Genomic DNA, 24,858 nt, shown 5'->3' on the forward strand with positions numbered 1-24,858 from the left:
AAGGTAAAAGGAAGTGACAGCATTGTTGGGAGGCTGGACGAGGTGTTGGCAGAGTTGTTGGTGGACACAGCCTACCTGAGAACAGAATGCCAGCAGGCAGCAATAAAGGCCAAGCCATCTGGATGTATGCCTCTTGCCTTTCCAGAAAGCACGGCATCTGTACATCTGGAGTGGCAGTGGTGGAGGCAGAGAAGGAGGGGCCTTGGATGGGTCTTTTGAGGCCGGCAGAGCCTCCATCCTCTTCATCAAGGCAGTGGGGTTGGCTGCCCACCCTCAGCGCAGCACATGAAGTGTGTTTATGTGGTGGATGTTCAACCAGGCCTATTTTCAAGGGTGGGGTGCCTCCTAGTGAGCAGGACCCAGTGCACTTGGGCAGAATTGGGGCCAATGCAGCTGGCCTTGGTGCCCCCTGGTCCCCGAGGCAGGAGGGCCCCTGAGCCCATGCACCCCAGCTCCTCCCCCAGAGTGCATGGCATCTGAGTAGAGGCTCCAGCCTGAAAGATGGAGACTAGGACAGCATGTGGTTTGAAGCAACTGGGAGGAAACGCAGACCACAGGAGAAGGCTCCTCACAAATATTCTCTGAGGAGCGTGGAAACTTTAACCCGGAAGGAGGAAAGACTCTGTCGAAAGAACATGCAGTGAACAAGAGCAGTTCTGGGGAATGGCAGCTGTGAGAGTGGGTGCGAAAAAAATCACTCTAACGATTGGAAAGGAACGATAGGAGCAGGCGAGAAAAGCACGCAGAGGGCCATGTGTGTGGACGATATTCAGAGGCAAGGGGTGCTTGGACCAAGGGGCCATCGCCACAGTGTTCCATAGGATGGAAGTACGTTACCTACAAATCAGGGATGGGAATGGCTTCAGGCTCCTAACTAACAGCGACATTGGAGCCTAGCAGAGCGCGTGTGTTCTGGACTTGGCAGGAAAATAGTTTTCCTCCTGGAATTCTATTCCCAGTCAAACTGAGTCCAGTGCGGGGGCAGACTGAAGGTATTTTGGGATTTGCAGACTTTCAAAATCCGTATCCTGTCACATCCCTTTCCAGAAAGCTGCTGGAGGATGCGTTCTTGAGAAAACAAGGAGAAAGTGAGGATTTGGGCATGGGGCCCAGGGACGCTGGTGGTTGGAGCCAGAGGTATGGGAGCCTGCACAGGGAAGGGAAGGTTCTCGAGTGGTTGATGGGCAGCTGCCTGCATCTGGATGCCTGGGGAGGGTGTGTGGGTTCAGAGAACTCAGGATGGGATTAGAAATAAGTACCCTGAAAACTGAGTGAGTGAGGGGAAACACAAAGCAGCGTGAGAAGGGGGAAGATAGTGGTATGAATGAGCGTCTACCTGTGGTTTGGTGTCACTACTGCCTGTTGATGAGGCAGGGCCTGGGAGTCATTGCTGGTATCTGGGGAGGGAGAGAGGGAGTGCATGCCTGATGCATGTGCATGTGTGTGTTTGTGTTTGTGTGTGCACATACATGTGGAAGCTGGATTGTCATGCTCCATCATGGGAAACCGTGGGTAATGCCCCAAACGAAATCCAGCAAGGTAGTGATATAAGCATGTTGTCTGGAGAATATACTGGCTCATATAATTCAGAGTGTTTGCTGCAGGAGACCAATGGAAGGGGCAAAGGCTTGCTGATTTTCATAGCAAATCCTCCAGTTTGACTATTCACACTTTGTATTCTGTAAACGTACTTAATAAACGAGAGAAGAGGTTCCTCTGAAAATGACCTGGCACGCTGGTGGGTGCTGTGTCTGTGGCCCAAGGCCCTCCATGCATGCAGACTAGCATATACAGGTTGGCCTCATCCATAGTCTGCCCAGGGGACAGCAGGGCTGAGAGGAATGTGGGCCCGCCAGTGGGCCTTCTGTCCCTGGGTTGTCAGTCCTGCTCACTCCTTCATTTGTTCTGTGGAGCTGCCCACCCCTGACAAGGGAGCTGCAACCCCCTGCCCATGAGGGTCTGTGTGGTCTCACTTTCTCCTTGGGGAAGCACGATGCATGTTGTGCTTATCCCTTTTCCCAGTGAAATACTTTCCCTGCAGAAGCATGGGTATTCTCAGGGGACCCAGGGCCTCAGGCCTGAGGTGGGATCTTCCCACTGACAGGCCCCACCCTTTGCAGACTCAGGGCCCATTTCTGCAGTTCAGACGTTGTTCTGCAGTGGCAAGTCATGTTTGTCCCCTGTGCCCCTCATGCTGTCTGGCAGAGGTCTGGGAGGGAGGAAGGCCTGCAGAGCTCTGACAATGGGGAGCTGGGCACTGTTGCTGGTTCAGGCGCTTCACGTGTGTCTGCCCATGGGACCCTGTCTACCTTTGAGGTGATGGCTGTTGCCAAGCCCCTTTTATGGACGAGGGCATGAAGGTGAGGAGGGGTTGATGTTCTTGAGGACACAGGGCCGGTAAGCGGCTATAGCCAGATCCAAACATGGCTGCTTGGCCATAGACCTGCCCGGCCCAGCACCTGCCCAAGTCAGTCAGTGTGATTTTAGTTTGCTTCTTGTGGTGGTGTTGGTTGGAAAAAGACTGGTTTGTAAAGGGTGCTGCCACAGGAACCTGCCTGCTGAAGGTTCATGGTCACACATCCTGTTCATCACACACGTGGTCTCTCCTAGTGTCTCTGCCTCCTAGTAGCCTCTTCCATGGGCTGGCTGTTGGCGGGGGTGCCTGGGCTATGGGAGGGACTCTTCCTAGAGACCCAGAGAGGTGACCCAGCAGTGAATCCTCTGCTGTTCTCCTCAGGTGGTTTCTGTGGCCCAGAGTGGATTAAACCTGTCACCAGGTGCTCTGGGTGCGACATTGTAGTATCTGTGCAGGTACGTGTGTGCGCACATGGTGCCTTTGCACGCACTCTAGTTCTGGTTCGACTGCACACAGACTGTCCTTCCAGCCTGGTGCCAGTCCTGGGGCTATGACCTCAGGTGACCGTTGGCCCCTGTCACTCTGCTGGGACCTATATGGTGGGGTAGTGATCTAGGAGGGTTGGTCTGCTTGGTGCTGTGTGCCACTGCCGCCCCTCAGTTTACTGTTGGGTTGTCAAGCTTATTGTCAGAATTCTCCCCTTCTTTTCTGGCCCAGCCCTCAGATGCAGCCTCTGACTGTAGCCGCCCTTCAGAGCCGGTGCTTAGTCTTGGCCTGGGTCGGCAAGGTACCTGTTCCAGCTGAGGCCTTGGGATTGTTGCGAGGGGACTACCCTGGGGCAGCCAGCCTGCCTGTCTATACTGAGTGCCTGGCCCTGTTCCCTATTCCCATTCATTTGCGAATGACACCCTGTCTACTCTGCATCTAACCTGGACCCCAGTTCTTGTCATCCGCGTCTCCCTGCTCCCCATCTGTCTCCAGAGCACTTCCCTGGTCTCACCAGTCCTGTCCCATGTCCCATGCTCCCCTGCAGTCACATGTTTAAAATCCTCATCAGCAGCTCTTGTCTCCATTCTTGTCTCTTCTAGAACCTTCTTTGCTGCAGCCTCCCAAGGGCTCACTCTCATGGAGTCTCTGAGCACTAACTCTGCCTGTTGGTCTTGTGACCAAGCGTTGGTGTTGTGACCACATGTTTCTTTCTTTTTTTTTTTTTTTAATTTTTATTTATGATAGTCACACACAGATAGAGAGAGAGGCAGAGACACAGGCAGAGGGAGAAGCAGGCTCCATGCAGGGAGCCCGACGTGGGATTCGATCCTGGGTCTCCAGGATCGCGCCCTGGGCCAAAGGCAGGCGCCAGACCGCTGCGCCACCCAGGGATCCCCACATGTTTCTTTGTGGGGCTGACAGGTGCCCCTTAGCCATGGACTCTGCCTCTGTAGCCCTTTCCATGTTGTCCTAGGCACCAGCAGTAGCCTCTGCATGATTCTGTAGGTGGTCAGGGCAACTGGTGGCTGCAGTCCCCCAGATGCTACTTGGGGATGGGACATCCAGGCTGACTTTGTTCACCCAGAGATACCTTTTTGACATCCAGGAGGCTGGCATGGGTTTCCCTATGTGGCTTCTCCATGTGGCTGGAGTGAGCTGCTTCTGGTGGCAGCTGGATCCCATGAGGTCAGGGAGTCATGGCCAGAGCTCCCCAGCCTACGCTCAGTGTCAATGTGACCTGAGTGCCAGCGCCACATGCCCTCTTCTCTTGGAGGACGCATTATCATTTAGGCTTTCTCTGAGACCTGTCTTCCCACAGAGCCTTCCAGGAGCCCCTCTGCACCCCAAACTCTTACCTGCTCTCCAATATGGCTCCCACACCAGCTGCTTATTGCTCCATGTTCTTGTGCTGTGATGGTTGGTCCTGTTGTGGGTCATAGTGCCGAGCCCAAGGTGGGCTGCTGTGAGTGCAGGTGCTTTCCTGCAGTGGGGACATCCATGTGCATATCTCCTGCAGGCGATAATGCCTACGTGCTCCTGGCATTATCAGTAGGGAGAAGACATTGTCCCAGATAAATAACAATTCATGTTCATAAATATTTGTTTTTCTTGACAATAGAGTAGAACGAGGTGGCTGTAGAACTTTGTTCTTAATTGTAAGGAGGACCGTCCTTTACAAAGCAGTATAAATAGAAACCAGTTCTGTCACGGTCCCAGCACTGGGTGGTAACTGCTCTCAGGGGGTCCTTTCTGTTCACTTTCTTAGGTTTTCAATGTCGTTATACAGACTTATGGTGGGCGCACATGTGTGGGTTGCAGCCTTCATCTGATGCCTTGTGTCCTTGTGCACCTTCTTGAAAGCACTCCCTCTGTGGCGCTGGAGTGATGACTGCCTGGTACTGTCCTGTGTGGCACTGGCATCATTTCCCTACTGTTGGGAGATTTGGGTCATTTTTGATTCTTGTTATAAACACCAGGATAGACATTTGGTACCCATCTCTCTTTAAGACAAATTGACACATAGGACCCTGTGCTGCTTCTGCTCTGGTCCTCCCATGGCTTATGATCATACTGGGAATAAAACCCAGTCTCAAGCATGGCCTTGGAACCACACGCCTGGCCCCTGGGCCCTTAGGACACATCTGTCCTGACTCTCCTGGAGCTCCCCTGTGCTTCTGTCTCAGGGACCCTGGACTCGACCCTGGACTCACATGTATCCTCAGTCTGGGGGCCTGGCCTCACTGGGCTTATTCTCCGCATTGTTCCTCTCATCATAGCAGGTAGATCTTTAGGCCACTTTTATTTTTGGAAACAGAATCCTAGATCAGGACGAGAGGTCCTGTGCCCTTGGTCCCTTCCTTACCTGAAGGTGGATAGACCTATGTTCAGAAAGGTAAAGTAATCTGCCCGGGGTCACACAGCCAGCAGGGATCCCTCTTGGGGCCACCACTTGGGCCTCCAGCATGGCTGCTGCTCCTTCACGGTTAGGAGACCTTTCCTCCTGTGTTGCTCAGCAGGTTTGGAGAGCATCTTCCCGGTGTTGGCTCTCGATTTGGAGCATCCTTTGTTCCTGCTTGCCTTTGGGTGTCTCCTAGAAAGCAGTTGACTTCATCTTTAACTTTCTGTTCTTTGCTCTGCTATCCACCCCCTCTCTGCTGAAAGAAATCTTTGCATGCAGGCTGGGTGGGCCAGGATGGGGCTGGGGTTCTGTATTTATCTTTTGGGGTTTTCTAATTCTTTTTTTTTTTTTTTAGATTTTATTTATTTATTCATGAAAGATACAGTTAGAGAGAGAGGCAGAGACATAGGCAGAGGGAGAAGCAGGCTCCATGTAGAGAGCCTGACATGGGACTCGATCCTGGGTCTCCAGGATCACACCTTGGGCCGAAGGCGGTGCTAAACCGCTAAGCTACGGGGGCTGCCCTGGGTTTTTCTAATTCTTAAACAGGAGGGGTCACAGCCAGGAGTAGATAGTCAGAAGCAGTGGTCTCGTATGTCTGAGTCATGGCATGTATGGACTAGGGGGAGATGGGCATGATGTCCCCTTGGCTCACACGTCCACTGTACCTCCTTCATCTACCCTCTTATGGGGCTGGGGTGCTCTGCCTGTGGCAGCACACCTGATTGTGTGAGCTGGGATTCCTCCCCTGACTCCAGCCCAACCTCTCACCACCCCTGGCCTTCCTGGTATCTGGAGGATTGCTCCACAAAGCGCACTGCTCAGGTATGCAAGATGACGGCCATCCTCCTGGCCTGCGAAACTTCCCATGGTGCTTGCTTATGGGATGGATGTACCCTCCTGTGTCCAGCTATGCCTGAGTCCCCCTTTGCTACCCCTGTTCAAGCTCCTGGCTAAAGTGGTTTTTGGGGCCATTAGGTAGCTGCCTTTTTGAATGTTTAAAGTGTTCAAAAGATCAACTTTTCCAAAGACTGAGGGAACAGGGAGAGAAAATAGTGGCATTTGTTTGAAAGGTTCTGAGAGCTTTTTTTAGCTCAGACAGTTCAAAGAGCGCCTCTTGTTAGTCAGAGGAATATTCCAGCATCCCTGGGGTGGTCACACTGGCTTAATTGGGACCTGGGTTGCTTTGAAGTCCTTTTAATCCTGCCTGAGCTGGGGGAAGGAATTTGAAGGCAGCGACTGTAAGTTTGAAATTTCTTCATTTTATTTACATGTGTCTGGGGACTTGTATGCCTCATTTCCCTGAAGCGGTTAAGCCGGGATGCTGGCCAGTGGGCAGCAGCATCTGGTGCCTTGCCTGGTGCAGCCAGCCGGCCCTGACTGTGGCTGGGAGCTCGCCTGCCTTGTGGCTGTCCCTTTGAACCGTCCCCACATGGTGGAGTCTGTAGTTGTGCCCAAGTCACTTAAGGAGGGTCCACTTGACCCCAAGCCACTAGAGGTCTCCTGCCACAGGCCTCACTGAGGACAGATGGAGCTGCAGTTGCTGGAATTCCAGTCACGGGCTTGTTCTCATGGAGGGACCCACGGGCACACGTGCTGCTGGCCAGCCACGGCCTGTCACAGCGGGTCCTGGCCTCCCTCGGGGGCATGGTCCTACCCGGCAGGGCACCTGGTTCCCCCTGACCCCACGTCCCTTCCTTTCCTTCCACCACTCTTGGGGTGGCTGTATGGACTCTGATTCTGTCACTTGACGGACTTGTCTCATTGTCTTCTGTCTTTGAAATGTGCCTGCAACATGGCGGGTACTTGGGACACTGGCTTTTGATTTTGTAAACATTTGGAATATATTATACACGGAAAAGCATGTCTTTAGGGAACACGTATGGTTCCCTGTGTCTCTGCCCTCGAGTCATGAAGAAGAGCGGTTCCTCCAAAGCCTGGAGGGAGCTCCGTCAGTATTGGCACTGCTGCCCCTGTGCTTCATGGCTGTCCTTCTGGAACTTGCTGGCCGCTGTGAGCCTGGCCTACATGGGGTGCTGTGCTTGGCCTGAGAAGCATCTGTCTCCACCAGTGTACACGCTACTGTGATTCTTTCATTTAGTGTCGTAGGGGCTGATGATATGTAAGTGTGTGAGGGAAAGCGTGTTTTTGTGAAAATAAAGTTGAACACTCTGGAAAGCCTCACAGAACTGTGGCTGTGGCACACGTGTCACAACTGTGGCACGTGGCTGCTGGATGCAGTGAGCCACTGAGAGGTCACAGGTGGAGTTGCAGGTACCCCTGTTTAGGAAACCAAGCCGAAATCGTGGATTATGGTTTGTGATGTCTGTAAAAATGTAAGGTGGAACTCAAGGGGACACACCTTTGAAAAAGTTCTTCAGCTTGGTGGGGGGGCTGTGCATTTGTGATAGTTATCGTGTTTGTGGCACCTGGGTGTGGGGTATGGACTCCTTGTTTGAGCTACCATGGGGTTGGTCAGCGAGCAGTCCTGGTGGTTTTAGGTGGGAAGCCTCCTGCTGGTATACGTCTGCCATGCTTCTGGCATGTGTAGCTGAACCCTGTTGATGGACGGTTTGTAATTGTTTGCTTAAAATTGGCCATAATTAGACTTTTGTGCATTAACTTACTATGGGATAGATCTCATTCTACAGCTTAAGTTTACAGTGCTGAGCTTTACAGTTTTCTGAATAGATTTAATATTTCCCGATTTTCATCCCATCCTACAGGAAGCCATTGTTTTTGTCTTATTTGTCCTTTAGACATTTTTTATGTAAACATTTCTTATGCACGTATACACCAATTTAGCTATGCTGGCTTATGTCCTATTTCTTTCATACAAAAGGTGGTCTGGTGCTCACATTCTGCTCCTTGTATTTTTTTCTAGCCAAGCATTATCCAGACCTTCTCACATTAACATATAAAAAAGATTATTTTTTTCTCTTTTAAGCAGGTTCCATTAAGGGGAGGGGCTATGATTATTTATTCATTTATTTAAAAGATTTTATTTATTTTTTCATGAGAGATACAGAGACATAGGCAGAGAGAGAAGCAGGCTCCATGCAGGAAGCCTGATGTGGGACTTGATCCTGGGACTCCAGGATCACTCCCTGAGCCAAAGCTTAACCACTGAGCCACCCAGGCGTCCCTGGGCTGTGATTTATATAACCAGTAATTCTAACCTTCTGATCCAGTGGTCTGAGTTCCAACTCTGGTTGGGTACGATTTTATTAGTTATTGTTCTGCAGAGATAATGTGATTTTTCATTCATTCATCTAATATTTATTGTAAGCCTACTGCCGTATACCCGGAGCTGTTCTAGGTTCATGGCCAGTGGAAGAAACAAAACAAAATAGCAGACAGTATCTTGCTTGTCTGGAGCTTGCACTCTAGTTGCAGCAGAACAACAGGAAAATAAGTGGGTAGAACCTCTGGCATCTCAGGTGGTGATATGCTTTGTGAAGGAGTGGGTGTGGGGTAGGGGGACAGAAGTTTCCGTGGGCCAGGGTTACAGGTTTGAACGGGGTGGTAGGGTGGGCTCAAAGGAGACCCTGGGGATTTGAGTAGGGGCCTGAGAGAGCTGATGAGGGGCATACTGTGCAGACACCTGGGGGAGGAGGCTTCCAGGAGTGGGATGTGCAAAGGTCCTGGGGTGGACACGTGTGAGGCCAGGCTGTGCTGGCTTCATAAACTGTGGCGGCAACTTTGGCATCTCCCTGGCACTGTGGAAGGAATGTGCTGCATGATTGGACATGAGGCATGGGACCCCACTTATGGTTTAAAGTACTTGCTGTGGTTGTTGTCTTTCAACGTGGTGCTTGGAGGCAAGTGTGAAATGCCAGGGGACTGGTCAAGAGGCCACTGGGATGGTCGTGGTAGAGTGGGTAGGAGCCAGCCGCATCTGGGTCTGTGCTGAAGCTGCACCGGCTGGGTGGAAGTGGCTTGGAGAAGACCAGAGCAATGACACAGCTTATGGCGGCTGGCAGGGCTCGTTCCATGTCCACAGATGGAGAAGACTGAGAGGAATGGGGTTGGAGGAGCAGGAGGGTGCTCTCGGGCCAGGAGCTATTCAGGAAGCAGGCGAGCAACCCTGGAATTCAGGACCTAGAGTCTCTTTTTGGGGGTCTGGCCCAGGGCAAGGGGGCAGAAAATGCAAGAGGTGGGTGGAGGGCTGGGTGAGAGGCATCCAGCAGGAAGAGGCTAGCGAGGGAGCTGGAGCTGGAGAAGCAGCGGGCTCTCCTGGGAGGGGTGTTGGTACAGAGGTTTGCAGCCATCTCCTGCCTGGAGGGGTAGGAGGGCAGGGTGAGGCTGCTGGAGGCTCCATTGGGCGTGGGGATGGAACACTGGGATGGGACATGTGCTGTGGCAGCCACCTGCAGATCCCTCCAAGGCCTTCCCCTGGGGCAGAGGGGGCTGATGGGCAGTAGTTTGATGGGCAGAATGACATGGGGAGAGAGGCATTTGCTTCAGCATGAGACCATTGTTGATGGACTGTGGGGGATGCTGCAGTGGGACCCTGTGCCTCTCTGGGTGTGTGCACAGACTACGTCTCTTACTGGCCTGTTACTCTCCACAGTGAAGGAGCAACTTGTTTTCTGTTGATCTGGGAAGATGGACCGCTTTAGAAGATGGACACATGGCCGCTGTCTGCCACATGGCCAGCATGTCACAGAGTGGGGAGAGGAACAGGTGACCTTTGTGGTGCCTATGGCCTCAGGACCATAAGTGGTCACTTTCTCTGGAGTGTCTGATTGGCCAGTTCAGTAGCCACAGGGCTGGGAGCAGCAGAAACCGCCCCTGATGGTGACTGCATCACATCCTGGGCCATGTCTAGGTCATAGGGATGTGATCTTTTTCTTCAGGTAAATAGGAGCTGCTTTCCCCATCCTGGGACAAATGTCAGGTTTTGTCCTAACTCAGTGCTTGCTGACGTGATCCCTCCTGACCCCAGCCCCACCTCCCCCTGTAGCTGTGCTGTGTTATCCAGGAAACCTGATGGAGCAGGACATCCCTTTGCCCCTGAGATGTCTGTTGTTTCTGGTCTTGGTTCTGCATACTGTCTGCCGGGTTCATCCTCTTGCTGTAGGGCCTCCCTTCCCCGGCGGAAGCCACCACTGAGGGCCTGGGCTTTGCGGGCTTTGTTCTTGGGGAGAATAGATCCCTGCAAGAGAGCTTGAGGCTTTATTTGAGAAATTGGAGTCCTCCAGTCTCATGTCTGTTAGACCCGTGGAAACTGGCACTTTGGGCTTCCGTAGGAGCCCTGGCACCTGCTAGTATGAGCCTCAGAATAGCTGCTGCTGGCTGGACTGCCTTTTCTTGAGTGTCACCCCATGGGGTGAGCCCCTCCCCCCAAGCCCCTGCTGTGCCGTGCACAGCTGAGTTTGAGTCAAAATTCAGCTGCAGATCGAACAAAAAGACGTTTTCCCCCTTGAAAGCCCACCAGTCAGAGTTAAAAGGCTTCTCAGCTGAAGCCAGAGTTTTCAGTAGCAGCTATCACAGCTTGGGCTGCAGTGGGAACTGTCACTCTCCTGTCGTCTCAGTGTCGAGGCTCCTGAGGCCCTCTGATGGCCTTCCACCTTCCAGTGTATGAAGTGTAAGTTTGGGGAAGCCTTGATCTTCCTGTCTGAGTGCTCCCATGCTGTTTCTGGGCAGTGTTGATACCTGGCCCAAGTCCTGCTCACTGAGAGTGTTGAACTGGGCCCCAGAGTATCCTTGGTAAACATCTTGTGTAGCTCTGAGTACACAGCAGGCCAGGAGGTTTTTGGAAAGTAAATGCTTGTCCAGCCAGGTGGAGGTGCTTTGATGCTGGTGATGCCCTACTGTTGATTAGTGACCCTCCCTGATTTCACGGCTCCTCAGGAGCTGCCTGTGTTCACGCTGGGTACTTACTGCAGGTGCCGCAGGCCTGGCTCTCGGATATTTGGGTCCCAGCGCTTCTCCCGCTGTGTCCCCCTCTGCTCTTGCAGGTGCCTTCTCCCTGTGTTTCCCCTGCCCTGGTCACGTTGTGTGGGGCACCTGCCGGCAAGCCACATCTTCTGTCAGCCCCCTGCTTCTCCAGCTGGGCCTTTCCAGCGCCACTTTGCACATAGTTATTAGCACAACACGTGGGGGTGTTTTTAGTTGTACACCTACAGGTAACACAGATTCTTATCATAAATTCAAATAATGTACGGGAAGTTAAAGATCCTTTGACTGCCCCCACTGGTCTGGGCCCTGACCTGCAGGAGTGCCCCGGCATCCATTTGGAGTGAATCTTTTCAGAGCATGCGTCATTGACATTTTTACTTTGAGCCTGGACTTTTGAATTTGTTGGTGATGTTTTGGGGACTCTGCCCTCGAACTTTTACTTGAGCACCTGCTGGCTCTTTGGGCAGAGGAGGGGTGCTTCTGGAGGAAGGACTGGGACACTGCCTGCAGGCCAGGGAGCTCTACACAGTTGTCCTGCTCATGACCCTGAAGTCTGCGTCCCCATCCTGCGGACCTCCTTCTCACCTGCTGGGTATCACCTGTGCCCTTCGCAGTGCTGCCTGCACCCACCTTTCCTTAGGACACACCTGGCGTCTTGGTGCTGCCATTGAGGCTCTTGTCTTCAGTCCTCTGCGCTTAGTCCCCAGGCCTGTGTAACTCAGAATGTGGGTGGAGAAATGCACGCAGACATGACGTCCGACCCTGTGCACACATTCATGCATCAAATCTCCTTTGCTGCCATCTTTCTGGCCACAGGGGAGAGGGGCTGGGCCTCTGGTATGGCCGGTTGTCTCTTGGGCCCCCATGAGCTGGGCAGAGCCAGCCTGGTGCCCCTGGCCTGCATTAGGAAGCTGAGGAGGCCTGAGTGGCTTCCCATGCCCCCCTTTCTTGAGCAGCCAGGACAGCATAATGAGAGCACGGGTCCTAGGGACCCATGGGGGTACCTTGTGGCCCCCGGGCTGGTAGGATGGAGGGTCTCTTTTGGTTTGGCCCACAAGCCACTCTGTGAGCCACCTCCTCAGATGTGTAGTCACACCTGGTCAGCAATGGTCCCTGTGGCCCTAGGTTCTACAGCTTGAAAGTACAGTTTAAGAAACACTTGTTGATAGATGTTCTCCCAAAAAAATTATAGAAGCTTCGGAAGGTGAACAAGAATAGGACTCTGCCGCTATGATAGGGGTCTGGCTCGTTCTCCCTGCTGTCCACATGGGTGCATTGTTAGTCCAGTCCATCCAGCTTTCTGCTTTTGCTTTCCTCAGTGTGCATATTTTTTGTTGTTAGAAGACCTACATGTGTTAGTATCTCAAAATACTGCTCCCGTCACCTCTCCTGACTGTTCTCGTGGCATCACATGTGTGCCCTGTTGTACAAAAGCAGCCTGAATGTGGATGGTGGCACAGGAGTCTGGTCACCGGTGTATGATGTGGTCATGCATCCTGTGGGCCCTGTGCTTCTGCACCCCTGTCACAAAGCAAGGGTCGTGGTAGTTCTTGGTCTTATCTTTTGGGATTCTTTTAGATTTGGACCAAATTCTGGAATCTGATATTTGCTTACCAAATTGACAGAACCTTAGAGAATGTTTTCTTTGTCAAATGTACAGTGGGTGGTTTTCTTGATGGCCACCACTTTTTGGTGATTTGCCTTGCAGCATCTCTAGGATTATTTTATTGCTTAGATTGCCCTGCTTTTTCTGCAAATGGCCAGTGGTTCTGACTTGTGCCTAAGAAACACTGGGGGATCTGTTTGTGGATCCTGGGCCCACCCCCAGGGGTTTCAGTTTTACGGGTTGAGAGCTGAAGAGGGGTGGACTGGAATGACTGGGGAAGGCAGGCCCTGTGGCCCATGTTGCTGAAGGTGACATGGGCCACTCTTCTCATTCCAGATGACCCCACCCCATGGCGGTGCCACCACCTCTGGAACCATGCATGTCCCATTTTCCTGTCCAGTGAGTGTGCCCTCTCTGTTCCCCTGTGCCTTTTGCTGTGGTGGCAACCACCTACCCACCCCCTTTCCCCAGCCTCAAGTCTCATGGATAGATAGTACCCATGTTGGGCTGTGAGAACCTACTTATTTTCTATTATTGAGCCCCCCAGCCCTTTTTAAACATTAAAAATAGTGACGTGAGGAATGTAAACTGGTACAACCGCTGTGGAGACCAGTATAGCCATTCCTTAGAACATTGAGGATGGAATGATCCAGCAATTCCACTTGTGGGTATATATCTAAGAGTTGAAAGCAGAGACTTGAACACAGAACACTTGAACCATGTATTAGCCACACATTGTTGCTTCCCTGAGATGCATTCCTGAAAGAGCAGTTGCTGGTTGGCAGATGTGGACTCCCCTTTTGGTTTTGTTTCTTAGGTTGTCTGATGTCCTGGGTCTCCTGGGGTGGGTGGGGATGGGGGCAGGACAGCCAGGCCACGAGAGCTACCACACCTTGAGGAGCTGAGGCTGGGAAAGCGCGAGTGCACCATGCTGTTGTCTCTGCTGTCCCCCAATGCCTCCCTAACACCCCTTAGCCACACCCCAAGGGACCTGGTTAACGTTTGAGGGTTGAGTCTTTCATTGCTGATTACCTGCCACGTCCTGTCCTTAGGACATGTTTTCACAGTAAACTGAGTGTGCTGGGGCTGCTTCGTGAGAGCTCACCCATAGCCAGGCCCCTTGTCCATGGCTCTCCCCCTTTTCTGTCTTTATTTTTTTAAGATGTACTTATTTGAGAGAGCAGGAGGAAGGGCAGAGGGGGAGAGAGAATCTGAAGCAGACTTCCCTCTGAGTGTGAGCCTGATATGGGGCTTGATTTCATGACCTGAGCCGAAATCAAGAGTTGGATGCTTAAACTGACTGAGCCACCCTTCTTTTGGCTTTAGATTGACCACATGTTGCACCATCCACTTCTTTGTCTCTCCTTTTTCTCACATGGAACATTCTGGAACCAGTCCCTTAAATGCACTGTTTCTAACTAAAGCCTCATACACGTCAGTCTTCCAACAGAATGTGTTTTCTCTTTGATCAGCACTACAGGACTGAGGGTGTGCAGAATCCCGCATAGTTTAATGTATTGATTACTTACTTTGAATTGGACCTTGTAGTCCTCCTTTATATAGTGAGATGTCACACCTGTCACTGTTACCTGCGCCTTGTCCTTATTTCCCCCATAGCATTAAGGGGTCTGCTCTGCTTGTATACCTTACAGATAGTTGTAAAGGCCCCTGTCTCTTTCTGCTCCCCTGCCGTTAGTGAGTTCGAAAGGGTTGTCAGGTGCCCATGCTGCAGTATGCCTGGATCTTTGGGTTTTGGCAATAAGCCTTGAGGAGCCCTGTCGAGCCAGCGAGTCAGCCTACAGTTGTCTGGATGGTGACTAAACCTGCTCCAACTCTTTCCTTGAAACATGTCCCGCCTTTTCTCCTTCTCTGAGGGTAGAATAAGCTGGAGGATGGGAGATTCTTGAGTATTGTCAGCTAGTTTTTCTATGCTTTGCGTTGTTAGGGGAAAGGTGAGCCCTAGTGTTGGCAGGAGTGACTGGACCGGGCCCTCGAGTCTTGATGCAGCCAGAGTTGGAGCTGCAGGCACTGGGCCCTGCAGGCCACTGAGGGAAAGGCTGTCTGGTGGAGGTGTGCCCTTCGGCAGCTGCAGGCTGGCCTGGAGCATGGGTGGGTATGGGCGTTGTGCCATGTGGTCTTATCTTCTGGAATTGGGCACGTGGGGGAGGCAGGCCCTGCGGCCCACATCGCTGCTCTGTGAGGAGGGGGTGGCTCATCTGAATGGTGGCACCTGGGATTTGGGGGCTGGGACTGTGGCCAAGGACCAGCCCCCTGGAGGGTCTGCCACAGGCATGTGAGCCAGATCTGCGCGGCTGTGTGCTGTGGTCTGTGTGGGGACAGCCTGCTCTCTCAGCCCACTCTGGGAGGGGCAGCTTTGCCTCAGGTGACCTGGGCTGTGGATGGCCCACTCTTCAGGCAAGTGGGCCATGTTTGCTGGGCTGATGTTCTTTCTGGGGGAGAGGTGGGAAAGTCAGCTTGCTGCTCAGTTCATTTGAGTGTGGAGCCAGGCCCCTTGATGGCCACCCAGAAGTCCCGTGGTACTTGGGTATGTGATGGCCTCTGTGTGAGCAGTGAGCTGAAGGAGCAGAGACCCTAGCATCTTGGGCATGGCTGTATGTGTGTATGTGCATGTGTGGAGGTGGCCTCGTGTGCACTGGCCTGCTGGGCCGGGGTCCCAGGGGATGTGGATGCCCTGTTGTCTCAGTAGGATGGAGTGTTTGAGTGCATGTTAAGTTCACTTTTCTCCTGATTTGAACCATTCCAATTTTCCCTCATTATTAAATTGTTTCACTTCAAATTATCTTCACTTTAAAGGAGATTGGAGAGTCTGGGTGAAAGTGAGTCTGGCTGTCTACTGTCTCTAACTTCTAGCTTTCAGGGGCTAATTTGGACCTCAGGGCACGAACCTTGTTTCTGAATTGGTGTCACATGCTCCTGACTCTGCAGATTGGCCTCCAGATTTCTGGAAGGCTTCTACTTGGAGGGAACCTGCCCTCGGTGAGAGCTGCCACCTTGGTCATCGAAAATGCCTAGAGACTTAGTGGCCATCTGCCTGAGCAGATGTGGCCAGGCTGGAAGATGTGGCACCACTTGCCCCTGCCATGAAGTGAGGGCTGGTACCAGGCCTGGGGCTGGGGGCTGTGCAGATGTGGATGTGCATGCTGTCTTTGTGGATTTGTTTTCAATAAACTTGTTCCATGGATCTAGTAACAGTTTGCATACATATCTGACTAACCCAGAGAAACAACAGAAACTTGATTATCTCTGTAGAACATTTCAGAGAAAAAATACCTCTTGATTTGAAAAGATTACTTAATTTTTATGCCTTTTTTAAAGTTTTAAAAAAAAATTTATTCAGGAGAGACACAGAGGAGGCAGAGACAGGTAGAGGGAAAAGCAGGGTCCCCGCAAGGGAGCCCGATGCAGAACTCGATCCCAGGACCTGGGATCACTCTCTGAGCCAAAGGCAGATGTTCAACCACTGAGCCACCCAGGTGCCCCTATGCCTGTATTTTTAACTCAGAGGTTGGAAACCTTTAGGAAACTTCAAGAACATGGGACCTGGCATTCAAGGCTGGCTCAACCCCTCCCCCTGCAGGATTTCGGTTTTGCCCAGGGTCCTTACAAATGATCATCTGGTCTGGGCAGGAGCCTGGGGAGAAATCTCTCCTGTGCCCAGTGGTCCCTATGGGCCCAGGGAGGGGCTGTTCTTCACGTGGCTGGGAGGAGCATCATGTATGAGGGGGAGAGTCTGGGAGTACCTGTGGGAAGGGCACATGCCTCAAAGGCCCAGGTGTGTGAGGAGTCAGCCTATGTGGGGTTCCGGTAGGATTACTGATGAGTCACAGGTGTCGAGAGACCCCGTGCTGCTTGAGGAGTGGGGTGAAGAGGATGGGGCACATGATGGAAGGGGCCTCCTCCAGGAAGTGATGATTGTCTCCAGCCCTCTTGATGAAGAGCATTGCAAACACAGGGTGAACTAACACAGAGCTCAGGGGGCAGTGGGTGATATGTTCGTGTCCAGAGGCAAGGCTGCAGGAGGCAGAGCCCCTGGGGCTTGGTCCTATGGTGGAGTGCTCCCGGGAGCTGGGCCTTGCGGTGCCGTTGGAGGCCAGGAAGAGGGCCTTCTGACCGTGTAGTGCCTGGTAGCCACACCCATAGCTTTGTGACAGACTCTCATTCCACAGAAGGCATATCTTGTGGGTATAGCTTTGGTCATGTCCGCCATGACTCCTTCAGTGACAGAAGAGGCTGTGGCGCCTCACACACACTGCCCCGCATGGCCCTGTGCTTGGTCCTTAGGCCTTGAGCTCAAGGGAACCCCTGAGCTTACGTGCCGCATGTTGTGTTGGGACCATTCTTGACTGTGCCAGCTGCTGTTTCAGTCTCTCCGGGGTGTTGTCAGTGTTCTGCTGAGTTAGACAGGTGTCAGGTGGAGGCCCAGAGCACACTCAGAGAAGAGTACAGTGTGAGCTGCTTTGGACGCCCTGGAGCCTTTGTTTTGTCTTCTATAAGGTGGCAACAGTGACAGCGGGGCTGTTCTGGACGTGAATCGAGGTGACCAGTCTGGAGTAATGTGAACATGATAAAGCATCGACCATGTGGGCACCTGCTGTTACTTCTCTTTCTCCTGCTGGTTGGAGGGAGGTGGGCACACTGACCTATGCTGAGCACCCCTACACTTTACCTCCTTTGCATAGTGACACTGCTGGCTAGCTGTTGACCCATTTCTACAGGTGAAATGAAATTGTGCCAAATAAAAACAATCTATGTGATGATATGTAGCCAGGCCTGGGCTGCAGTTTGAACCCAGATTGTGGTGTGTGCACATTGCCATGCCACGTGGGCTGGGGAATTGGTGTAAGGAATATGACTTATCCCAGGTTGGTGACTCATCAGCTGCCAGCGTGGTCTCAGTGGCTATTGGTGTGCAGAATGGGGTCCCCTCCAGGGAGTGGCCTATGCTGACACATGTTCTTGATCCCCTAGGACCCCAGAAGACCTTTCCAGATTTGTTGTTGACCTGCAGCAGCGAGAGCTTGCCTTGCAGGACAGGAACAACGCCATCACCAGCAGGTAGGCTCAGTGGCCCTAGAGTGCATGGGGTAGGTCTGCTTTGGAAAGGTGGAGCCCAATGCATGTGTGTCCCCCGGGCTTGGCTTGGGGGTGATGACACTTCACTGTTTCCTTGGCCTTGGCCTGAGTGAGCGGGAGCTGGGTTGATCTGGAGGGTGCAGGTGCCCCATGTTTCTGCCCCATGGCAGAGACTCTGCTGAGGCAGCATGTTGCTGTCATCCCAGCCATGTGCCAGGCCACCACTGCCTTATTTAAACAGTTGGGGTCCATGAGGAGGATGTGTCTCTAGATCAGGAAACTGTTTTTTCCATGGCCCGGGCTCCGAATGACCCCTTAATGGTGTCGGACCCAGACCCCACAGGGAAGCGTCTGCGTGTCTGTGTGCATGTAGACCTGTGTGCTCAGGAAGGCCCCCAGAGAGAAACAGAAGTCGGCTTGCCCTTGGCAGCAAGTAACAGGAAAGCCTTCCCCCAGGGCTGCACAGGGAGGAAGGAGTCTCCTTCCCTGGCAGAAGGCCCAGAGACCGGCACTAAATGCTACCTCCCCAACCCCATAAGGCCAGTGGATGCTCTGTCGTGACACTCTGTTCTGACATGACCCCACAGGAGGAGGGCTTGCTCCCACGAGTGTATCCCACTCCAGACATCATTTACAAGTCCCAGTCCCCAGGCTTCCTGTGCTTCTTCCCTGGTTGACTACAAATTCAGGACTTCCCTCAACATCCCCACCCATTTGAGGATTTGCTAGAGTGACTCAGAATTCAGGCAAATGCTTTATGTACAATTACCGGTTTTACAAAGGCTGCAGTGAGAACAGCCAGATGGAGGAGATGCCTGGGGTGAGGAGTGGGGGCGCAGAGCTTCCATGTCCTTTCTGGGCACACCCCCCCCCCCCCGCTTTGGGGGGTTTTATGGAGTTTCCATGCTTGTTTAAGTCATTGGCTGTTGGTGATGAGCTGAGCCCCCACCTCGTGGTCCCCTACCTCCACAGGCAGTGATGGACCTGGAGGTCCCAGCCCCCCAGGCACGTGATTGGTTGCTCTGGCCTCTCCTGCGGTCCCCTTGTTAGCTCAGTGGGGGCTGTGAATGAAAGGGGCCTGTTATGAGTGATGAGGTACCCCTCTCACCCCAGAAGCCCAGGAGTCTTAGGAGCTCAGTGCCAGGAAAGGGGACAGAGACCAAATGCTTCTCCTTCAGGCTGTACCTGGGCTCATGGGTTGTCTGCCTCCTGTCCCTACTGCGTGAGTGGGCAGCTGCCCGGGCTCTGGTCAACATATCCGCAGGCACAAAGGACGAGCCTCTTTCTTGAGTGTTCTTTTTGGAGCAAGGAAGCCTTTCCTGGGACCCCACTGCCAGCAGACAGCCCTCAAGCTTTGTTGGCCCAGGCAGGGTTGCATGCCTGCCGCTGAGCAGCTCCTGGAAGGATGGGAGTGCCCCAAGGCTGGGGCTGGCCCACTTCCTGCTGGGCTCTCAAGGGGTGGACAGCTGAGTGGGGTGGGACTCCTCCCCAAGTAAGCAGGTCTGTGAGGAGCCAACCTCAGCTTTCTGTGGACAGAGTGTCTTAAGGATTCATTAGTAGCCAGAGGGAAGGTTTTCTTATTTTGGGGGTTGATGTCACTTTGGAAATTGGCTTTTAGAAGCATCTGGTTATGTTGGACATAATCACATCAATTTAGCTTAAAAACCTCAGACGATAAAGATTGCCTTTTGCTTTCAAAGCTACTGTCAGATGAAACGGGCATTAAAAGTGATTTGAAATTAAAGCTTTTACATTTTTCCAGATGATCTTCTTCACTTTACTTTGCATTTGAAACAGAATGAACCGTTTGAGGGAAGGAAACTTGTCTTCATTTTTGTCAGGCCCCACCGCGAGGTGGTAGGAAGGCTGGCTTCCATGCGTGGGGAAGCGGGGCAAGAGCAGCTCCATCTGTAGGGCCCCAGCAGCATGCTCACTCGTAGCTGTGAGCGCAGACCTTCCCAGCTCTGTTCTGGGAGCAGCTATCCCCCATGGGGGATCCACCACAAGTACCTTGTCTACCTCTTGGGACTCTTGAGTCCCTTCTGAGAGCAAGGGTGCATTTCCGGCGTTCCATGAGAGCGAGCTCTATGCTGCACCCTTGTGCAGGAGGTGAAGTGGGTGCCGTATATGTCCCGCTTGGCCCACACATCTCCACCAGGGCAGACTGGCCTTTATAGTGTGGCGTGGCCCTTGAGGGGAGCCATAGCTGTCATCCCCCTTCCAGATGAGAGCTCAAGCTCAGAGAGGCTGGGACACTTAGGTGAGAAGGGAGGCCAGGCAGCTCCTACCATGCTCATTTGCGATGGGTGGTGGTGTCCAGGCCCCTGAGGAGGTGGCAGGGATCCTGTAATGCGAGGCCCTTCCTGACTAGCACGGGGGGGACTTGTGTGCCTGGCATCTATCATGCTGGCCAGCTGCCAGACAGCCACTGGTCCTGTGGGCAGGAATGTGACTTGGCCATTAGTTGTGGCCTTCTATATGGAGGACTGGGGGCCCTGGTAAGGTCAGGACAGCCAGCTTCATTCCTGCACATCTAAACAGGCAGCTGAGCACAAATTGAGGGCAGATGGGAAGAGGCACTGTGGCTAGAGGGCGAGAGCAACAGGTGGCTGGCCCAGGCACACCTGGGCAGGCCTGAGGGTTCAAGAGGCATTTCTGCTCACACAGAGCATGTGAGTAAACTCCCCGAAGCTGTGACACCCAGGCCAGGGAGTAGGCCCTGAGATTTAGTCTCCAGGAATTTCTTCCGGTCTGTCCCTCGTTGGGTCCTTCTGTGGTGGCCTTCCACTCAGGTGCTCCGGCTCATTCAGGGAAGGATTTGTGCTCTAGATGGCTCTGTGTCTCGCCTTGCTTGGGGAAAGTGAGGGGAGAGCAGACCTCTGAGCTGCAGGATGGCCACCCCCTGGAGTGGAGTTGAGGGTCCCCATACTGGAGCCCTTGATTTTGCACTGCTGTCAGCCATGATGTTTGTGCCCGCAGCCTGGAAGCTGCAAGGCCAGTGGTGGCTGGAGCTGCCTGAGGCAGGAACCTTCCAGGCTGCAGGGGGGTGGAGGTGTGTTCTTCTAGAGGGTGGGGATGAACTTCCTTGCTAGCTTTGTGCACGTCTACTTGAGTTCTGAGCTCGGATTTCCTTAGATCAGAGTGGAGCTTGTGTCCTTCACCAGAGCTATTCTAAGGGTGAAGTGAGATGCAATTCCATGCTGAATGTTCAGTAGTGCCCTGGAGACCTCGGTGGCGGGAAGTGTCTTTCTGAGAACTCTCTGTGCTGGGAGGCGGGAGGAGTTCTGCTTGGCAGTGTGGCAGCAGCAGTAGGGTATCCTTTTGCTCACGAGGTTTTGTGAGGCCTCAGGCCAGGCTCCCTGTCCTGGTCCCCTTTCGTGGCCATTGTTGGACAACTCCAGGGCATCATCATCCACTGTTGTGGGGGGGTTGGCAGTGCTTTCAGGCAGGAGCTTGATTATAGCACAGGGACCCTTGCCTTTTGTCATTGTCGCCACTGATTCTGTTTCATTCTTGGACGCTGGAGGCTGATACACTTACTCCCCCCAGATGTGTGTGTGCTGAGGACACGGGGACTGTGAGGATCTGGCTGTGTCCTCTGTGCCTGTGCTCTGCATAGAATTCCCCTGACTCCACCGTGAGCCACCTTGGCCCTCACTGGGCCTCAATGAGTGTCCCATGGTCTCCAGGGCCCAGTACTCAGTATGTATCCTTTGTACCACTTGCAGCTGTGTTCTAGAGCCAGGCCGTGGATGGGAGGCTGCATTCCTTTGTGACCTGAACCCTGGCCACACTGGCACCTGTCAGGCTCCGACGAGTTCTGAGGGCATCTTGAACGAGAAGCAGGAGATGAGGGCAGGGCTTTGTGAGGCTGTACTATCTGGGGTGGCTGTGCTTTGCTGGAAATGAGGGCTCACATTAGGGAGTGGGTGACAGTGGAACAGGGCCCTGGGGTTTGGGTCCCTCACCCGTATGCATGGCGACAGTAGTGGTGATGGTGGGAGCATCTCCATGCTCAGTGCCTCGCACACAGCGTCTCACCTGAAAATCTGTGGTGGGTGCTATCATCTCTCCTGTGTGGCAGAGCCCCTGGTTAGACAGCTGTGGAGTCGTCAGAATGGATTTGGATCCTGGCCTGTCCATCTCAGGGCGTTGTGTGGCTTACCTGAGAGTGGAGCCCATACCTCTGCCAAGTGCTTGATGTGGCTGCAGAGGAGACTCTTGTCACTCATTTCTCTGCTGCAGTGGAGATGCAGCTCATGGGCCATCTGTGGGACGTAGGTCTGGCCTGCCATCCTTGGGAAGTACTTAAGGCAGAACCCGCTGTACAGGTGATTGGGAAAAAGCCAGTGACTGATGCAGATATGGGGGAGCTCTTTACATCTCTGTCTGCACCTCCCCAGCCCTCGAGAACTAGCCCTGCAGCACCTGCTATGCACGCTCCTGCTGCTGGGCCTGGGGCTTCAGGCAGCTGAGTCCCCAGGTCACTGGGCTGCACCCAGAAGCACGTCCTAGTTCCGGTTGCCCCATCACTGCAGTCAGTTGGAAGCATCACATTTGCCCCCTCTGGGCGAGAACTTGGTCTCCAGTTGTTGGGGATCACAAGCCCTGACATGCCTGGGGTCACAGTCTTGTTGTGGACTGCCTGGAGGTCTTCCCTTGCCACCACTGTGAGCGTCCTGGGCCTTGACGCCCCCTGGCAGCCTTCAGAGGAGGCCATTACTTGGTGAAGGGGACGTGAATGAATGGTGGGAGGGGAGTCCTTGCCCCCACAGCCCGTCTCTGTCTCTGAGAGGTGGTACCCTTGGCTGTGCATCTTCCAGGCAGCTAGCAGGTTGATAGGTTCTCTGTCATCCCCGAGGGGGAGTTAAGATCAACATCATGGGCATAATTCTTCATGTGACTCTTTTCCCGCTGTTTGTCTGCAGCATTTAGGCTGTCCTCACAGACTGTCTGGAGTATGATTAGGCCTTGTCACCTTTGTCACCCTGTGTCTGTGTTAGTTATGGTGCTCTCAAGTTGTCCCAAGGCTAGCAAGGCCGGTGATGGCCACAGAAGATTCATGATAACCAAGGACCTGTTCTCTGCGTGTCAGAGTATAGTTCACACTGTGCTTGGAGCACAGGCAGCTCTCTGGCTTCAACTCAGGCAGGCCTGCCACGGAGTCGTTGTGTGTCCTTGGACAGTAGAATGAGCTTCTGCCGCACCTGTCAGGGCAAGGATGGTGATAACCATCAGAGGACCACCAAACGCTAAGGAAGAAGGCTCTGTCAGTGGTGAGAGACCCATGCCTGGTGAGGGAACGGGACAGGAGAGGCGTTGGGGGTAGCTAAGGGTGCGGTGGTGTGAGTTGTCTCCTGTATGTGGCCAGAGAAGCCCAGAAAGGGCTGGACTTGGGGTTGGTGTGCAGGGCAGTGATGTCAGGTGAGAAGACAAGCCCGTGGCAGTTTGGTGAGAGCATGAAGAATGGCGACCATCTCTGTGTGTTGTCGGAGGGTGACTAGGACACAGCTTTGGACGTGAGATCAGAGAGAGGTTGGAGAGGCTGTAGAGTGTTGGAGATGTGAGAGCGCACAGTGTCTCCTGCAGACTCTGCCTCTAGCCTGTGGGTGACAGGGCAGGATGTGTGCAGTGCAGCAGTGCTGGGGTCCTGAGTGGCCTGGAGCCAACCCAATTCCACTGGTGCTCCCACTTGGAACTGCAGCATCTGTACCTGCGAGGCCTGAGCTCCTTGCTTGGGGCTTCTGCTCTAATACATCCAGGTCAGCGAGGCTGCTCTGCCCCACTTTGTTGAGAATGGCCTGGCCTGCTCCCTCTCTCATGCTGTTCCATAGGCTTCTTGGGGCAGGGACAGTGTGTTGTGTGTGGCCGTGTCCCTGGGCCTAGCAGAGGACCTGGGTGAGGTGCTGCTCAGGGAGTGTGTGTTGGATGAAGGAATGATGAATGACCCAACTAGAGAGGCATAGTGACAGACTCCTGACCAGGTGAGCCCTATAGGGTGGGCGTCTGTCCCGAGCCAGTTACAGGGCCACCAGTGTGGTTCTGGGTGCTACCTGCTGGGCTGGCTGGAGCATGTCCACCCATGGGGAGGGCCTGGCTTCCTCTTGTCCATCGGTGCTCGGTCCACTGTGTGCCATAACTCCACTCCCATCGGCTCCCAGGGACTCAGTGATCACCTCGCTGGCCTTAATTGAGACCATCCTCATACCCATGGCCCCCTCCCCAGGTCTCATACTGGTCGTAGCCGTTACTGTCTCTGCAGGAGTGGGTGCCATGGTTTTCAGGGATGTGGACCAGGCACCTTCTGGTCCGGCCAGCTCCTGGTGCTACTCAGTGTAAATGGGCTTTGGCGGGAAATGTTGAGCTAGCCTGTGTCTGAGAGCTTTGTCTTCATACATTTCTTGGTGACAGTCCATATGTTCCAAAGACATAGGCACATGGCTGTGAGCTTGGTGACTCCACAGGACCAGGACCCCTTCCTCAGGCTGGGCTCCATCAGCTGGTGCTAGTCACACTGCTCTCATGGCATGAGGCCTAGAGTCGTGCTTTGAGCATGCTATCCTGGCCATGGAGGCAGTGACACCTGTGTCGTCGTTTCTCTGGGATGGGGGATGAGATGACCCCCAGCAGACACACACATAGCATGTAGTATCAGGGTCTCACATTTGTAGCTTTGTTCTTGCACCTTCCTCCATTTGTTGGAGGAAGTAATGAGACTTTGAGGAAGCTCCAACCTCTACAGAGCCTGGGAAATGATCACAATGACATTCATCCTTGTGCTGCCTGTGTCTCCCAGGACCCTGAGGAATCCATGAGACAGTTTGTACTTGTGGCCATCTTCCTCAGCTAGTTGCTTTCATGCAGAGGTCAGAGTCCAAGCCCAGTCTCCTGCTGTAGGCTGTGCACCTGTCTGGGGTAGATGGGCCATATGTCTGGCATAAACTGCACCATCCATCTAGTTTAGGCCGGCCATCTGACTAGGGCAGATTGCACTGTCTGGTGTAGACTGGC

The 24,858-nt window shown here is 53.4% G+C and overlaps 1 protein-coding gene across 4 annotated transcripts in view; it reads left to right on the forward strand.

Moving 5' to 3' along the window:
* Window positions 1-24,858, forward strand: part of MAD1L1 (mitotic arrest deficient 1 like 1) — a 347,043-nt gene that overhangs the window by 48,956 nt on the left and 273,229 nt on the right. For 3 of the 4 annotated variants that reach the window (XM_038539652.1, XM_038539650.1, XM_038539653.1), the window contains one exon: window positions 17,743-17,829. The exons of the other annotated variant lie outside the window; for it this stretch is intronic. In XM_038539652.1, coding sequence (XP_038395580.1) covers window positions 17,743-17,829 — 87 coding nt within the window. The remainder of the gene's footprint in view (window positions 1-17,742; window positions 17,830-24,858) is intronic. 4 annotated transcript variants of the gene reach the window in all.

This window comes from Canis lupus, chromosome 6, assembly GCF_011100685.1.
Source record: "Canis lupus familiaris isolate Mischka breed German Shepherd chromosome 6, alternate assembly UU_Cfam_GSD_1.0, whole genome shotgun sequence".
Classification (NCBI taxonomy): Eukaryota; Metazoa; Chordata; class Mammalia; order Carnivora; family Canidae; genus Canis; species Canis lupus.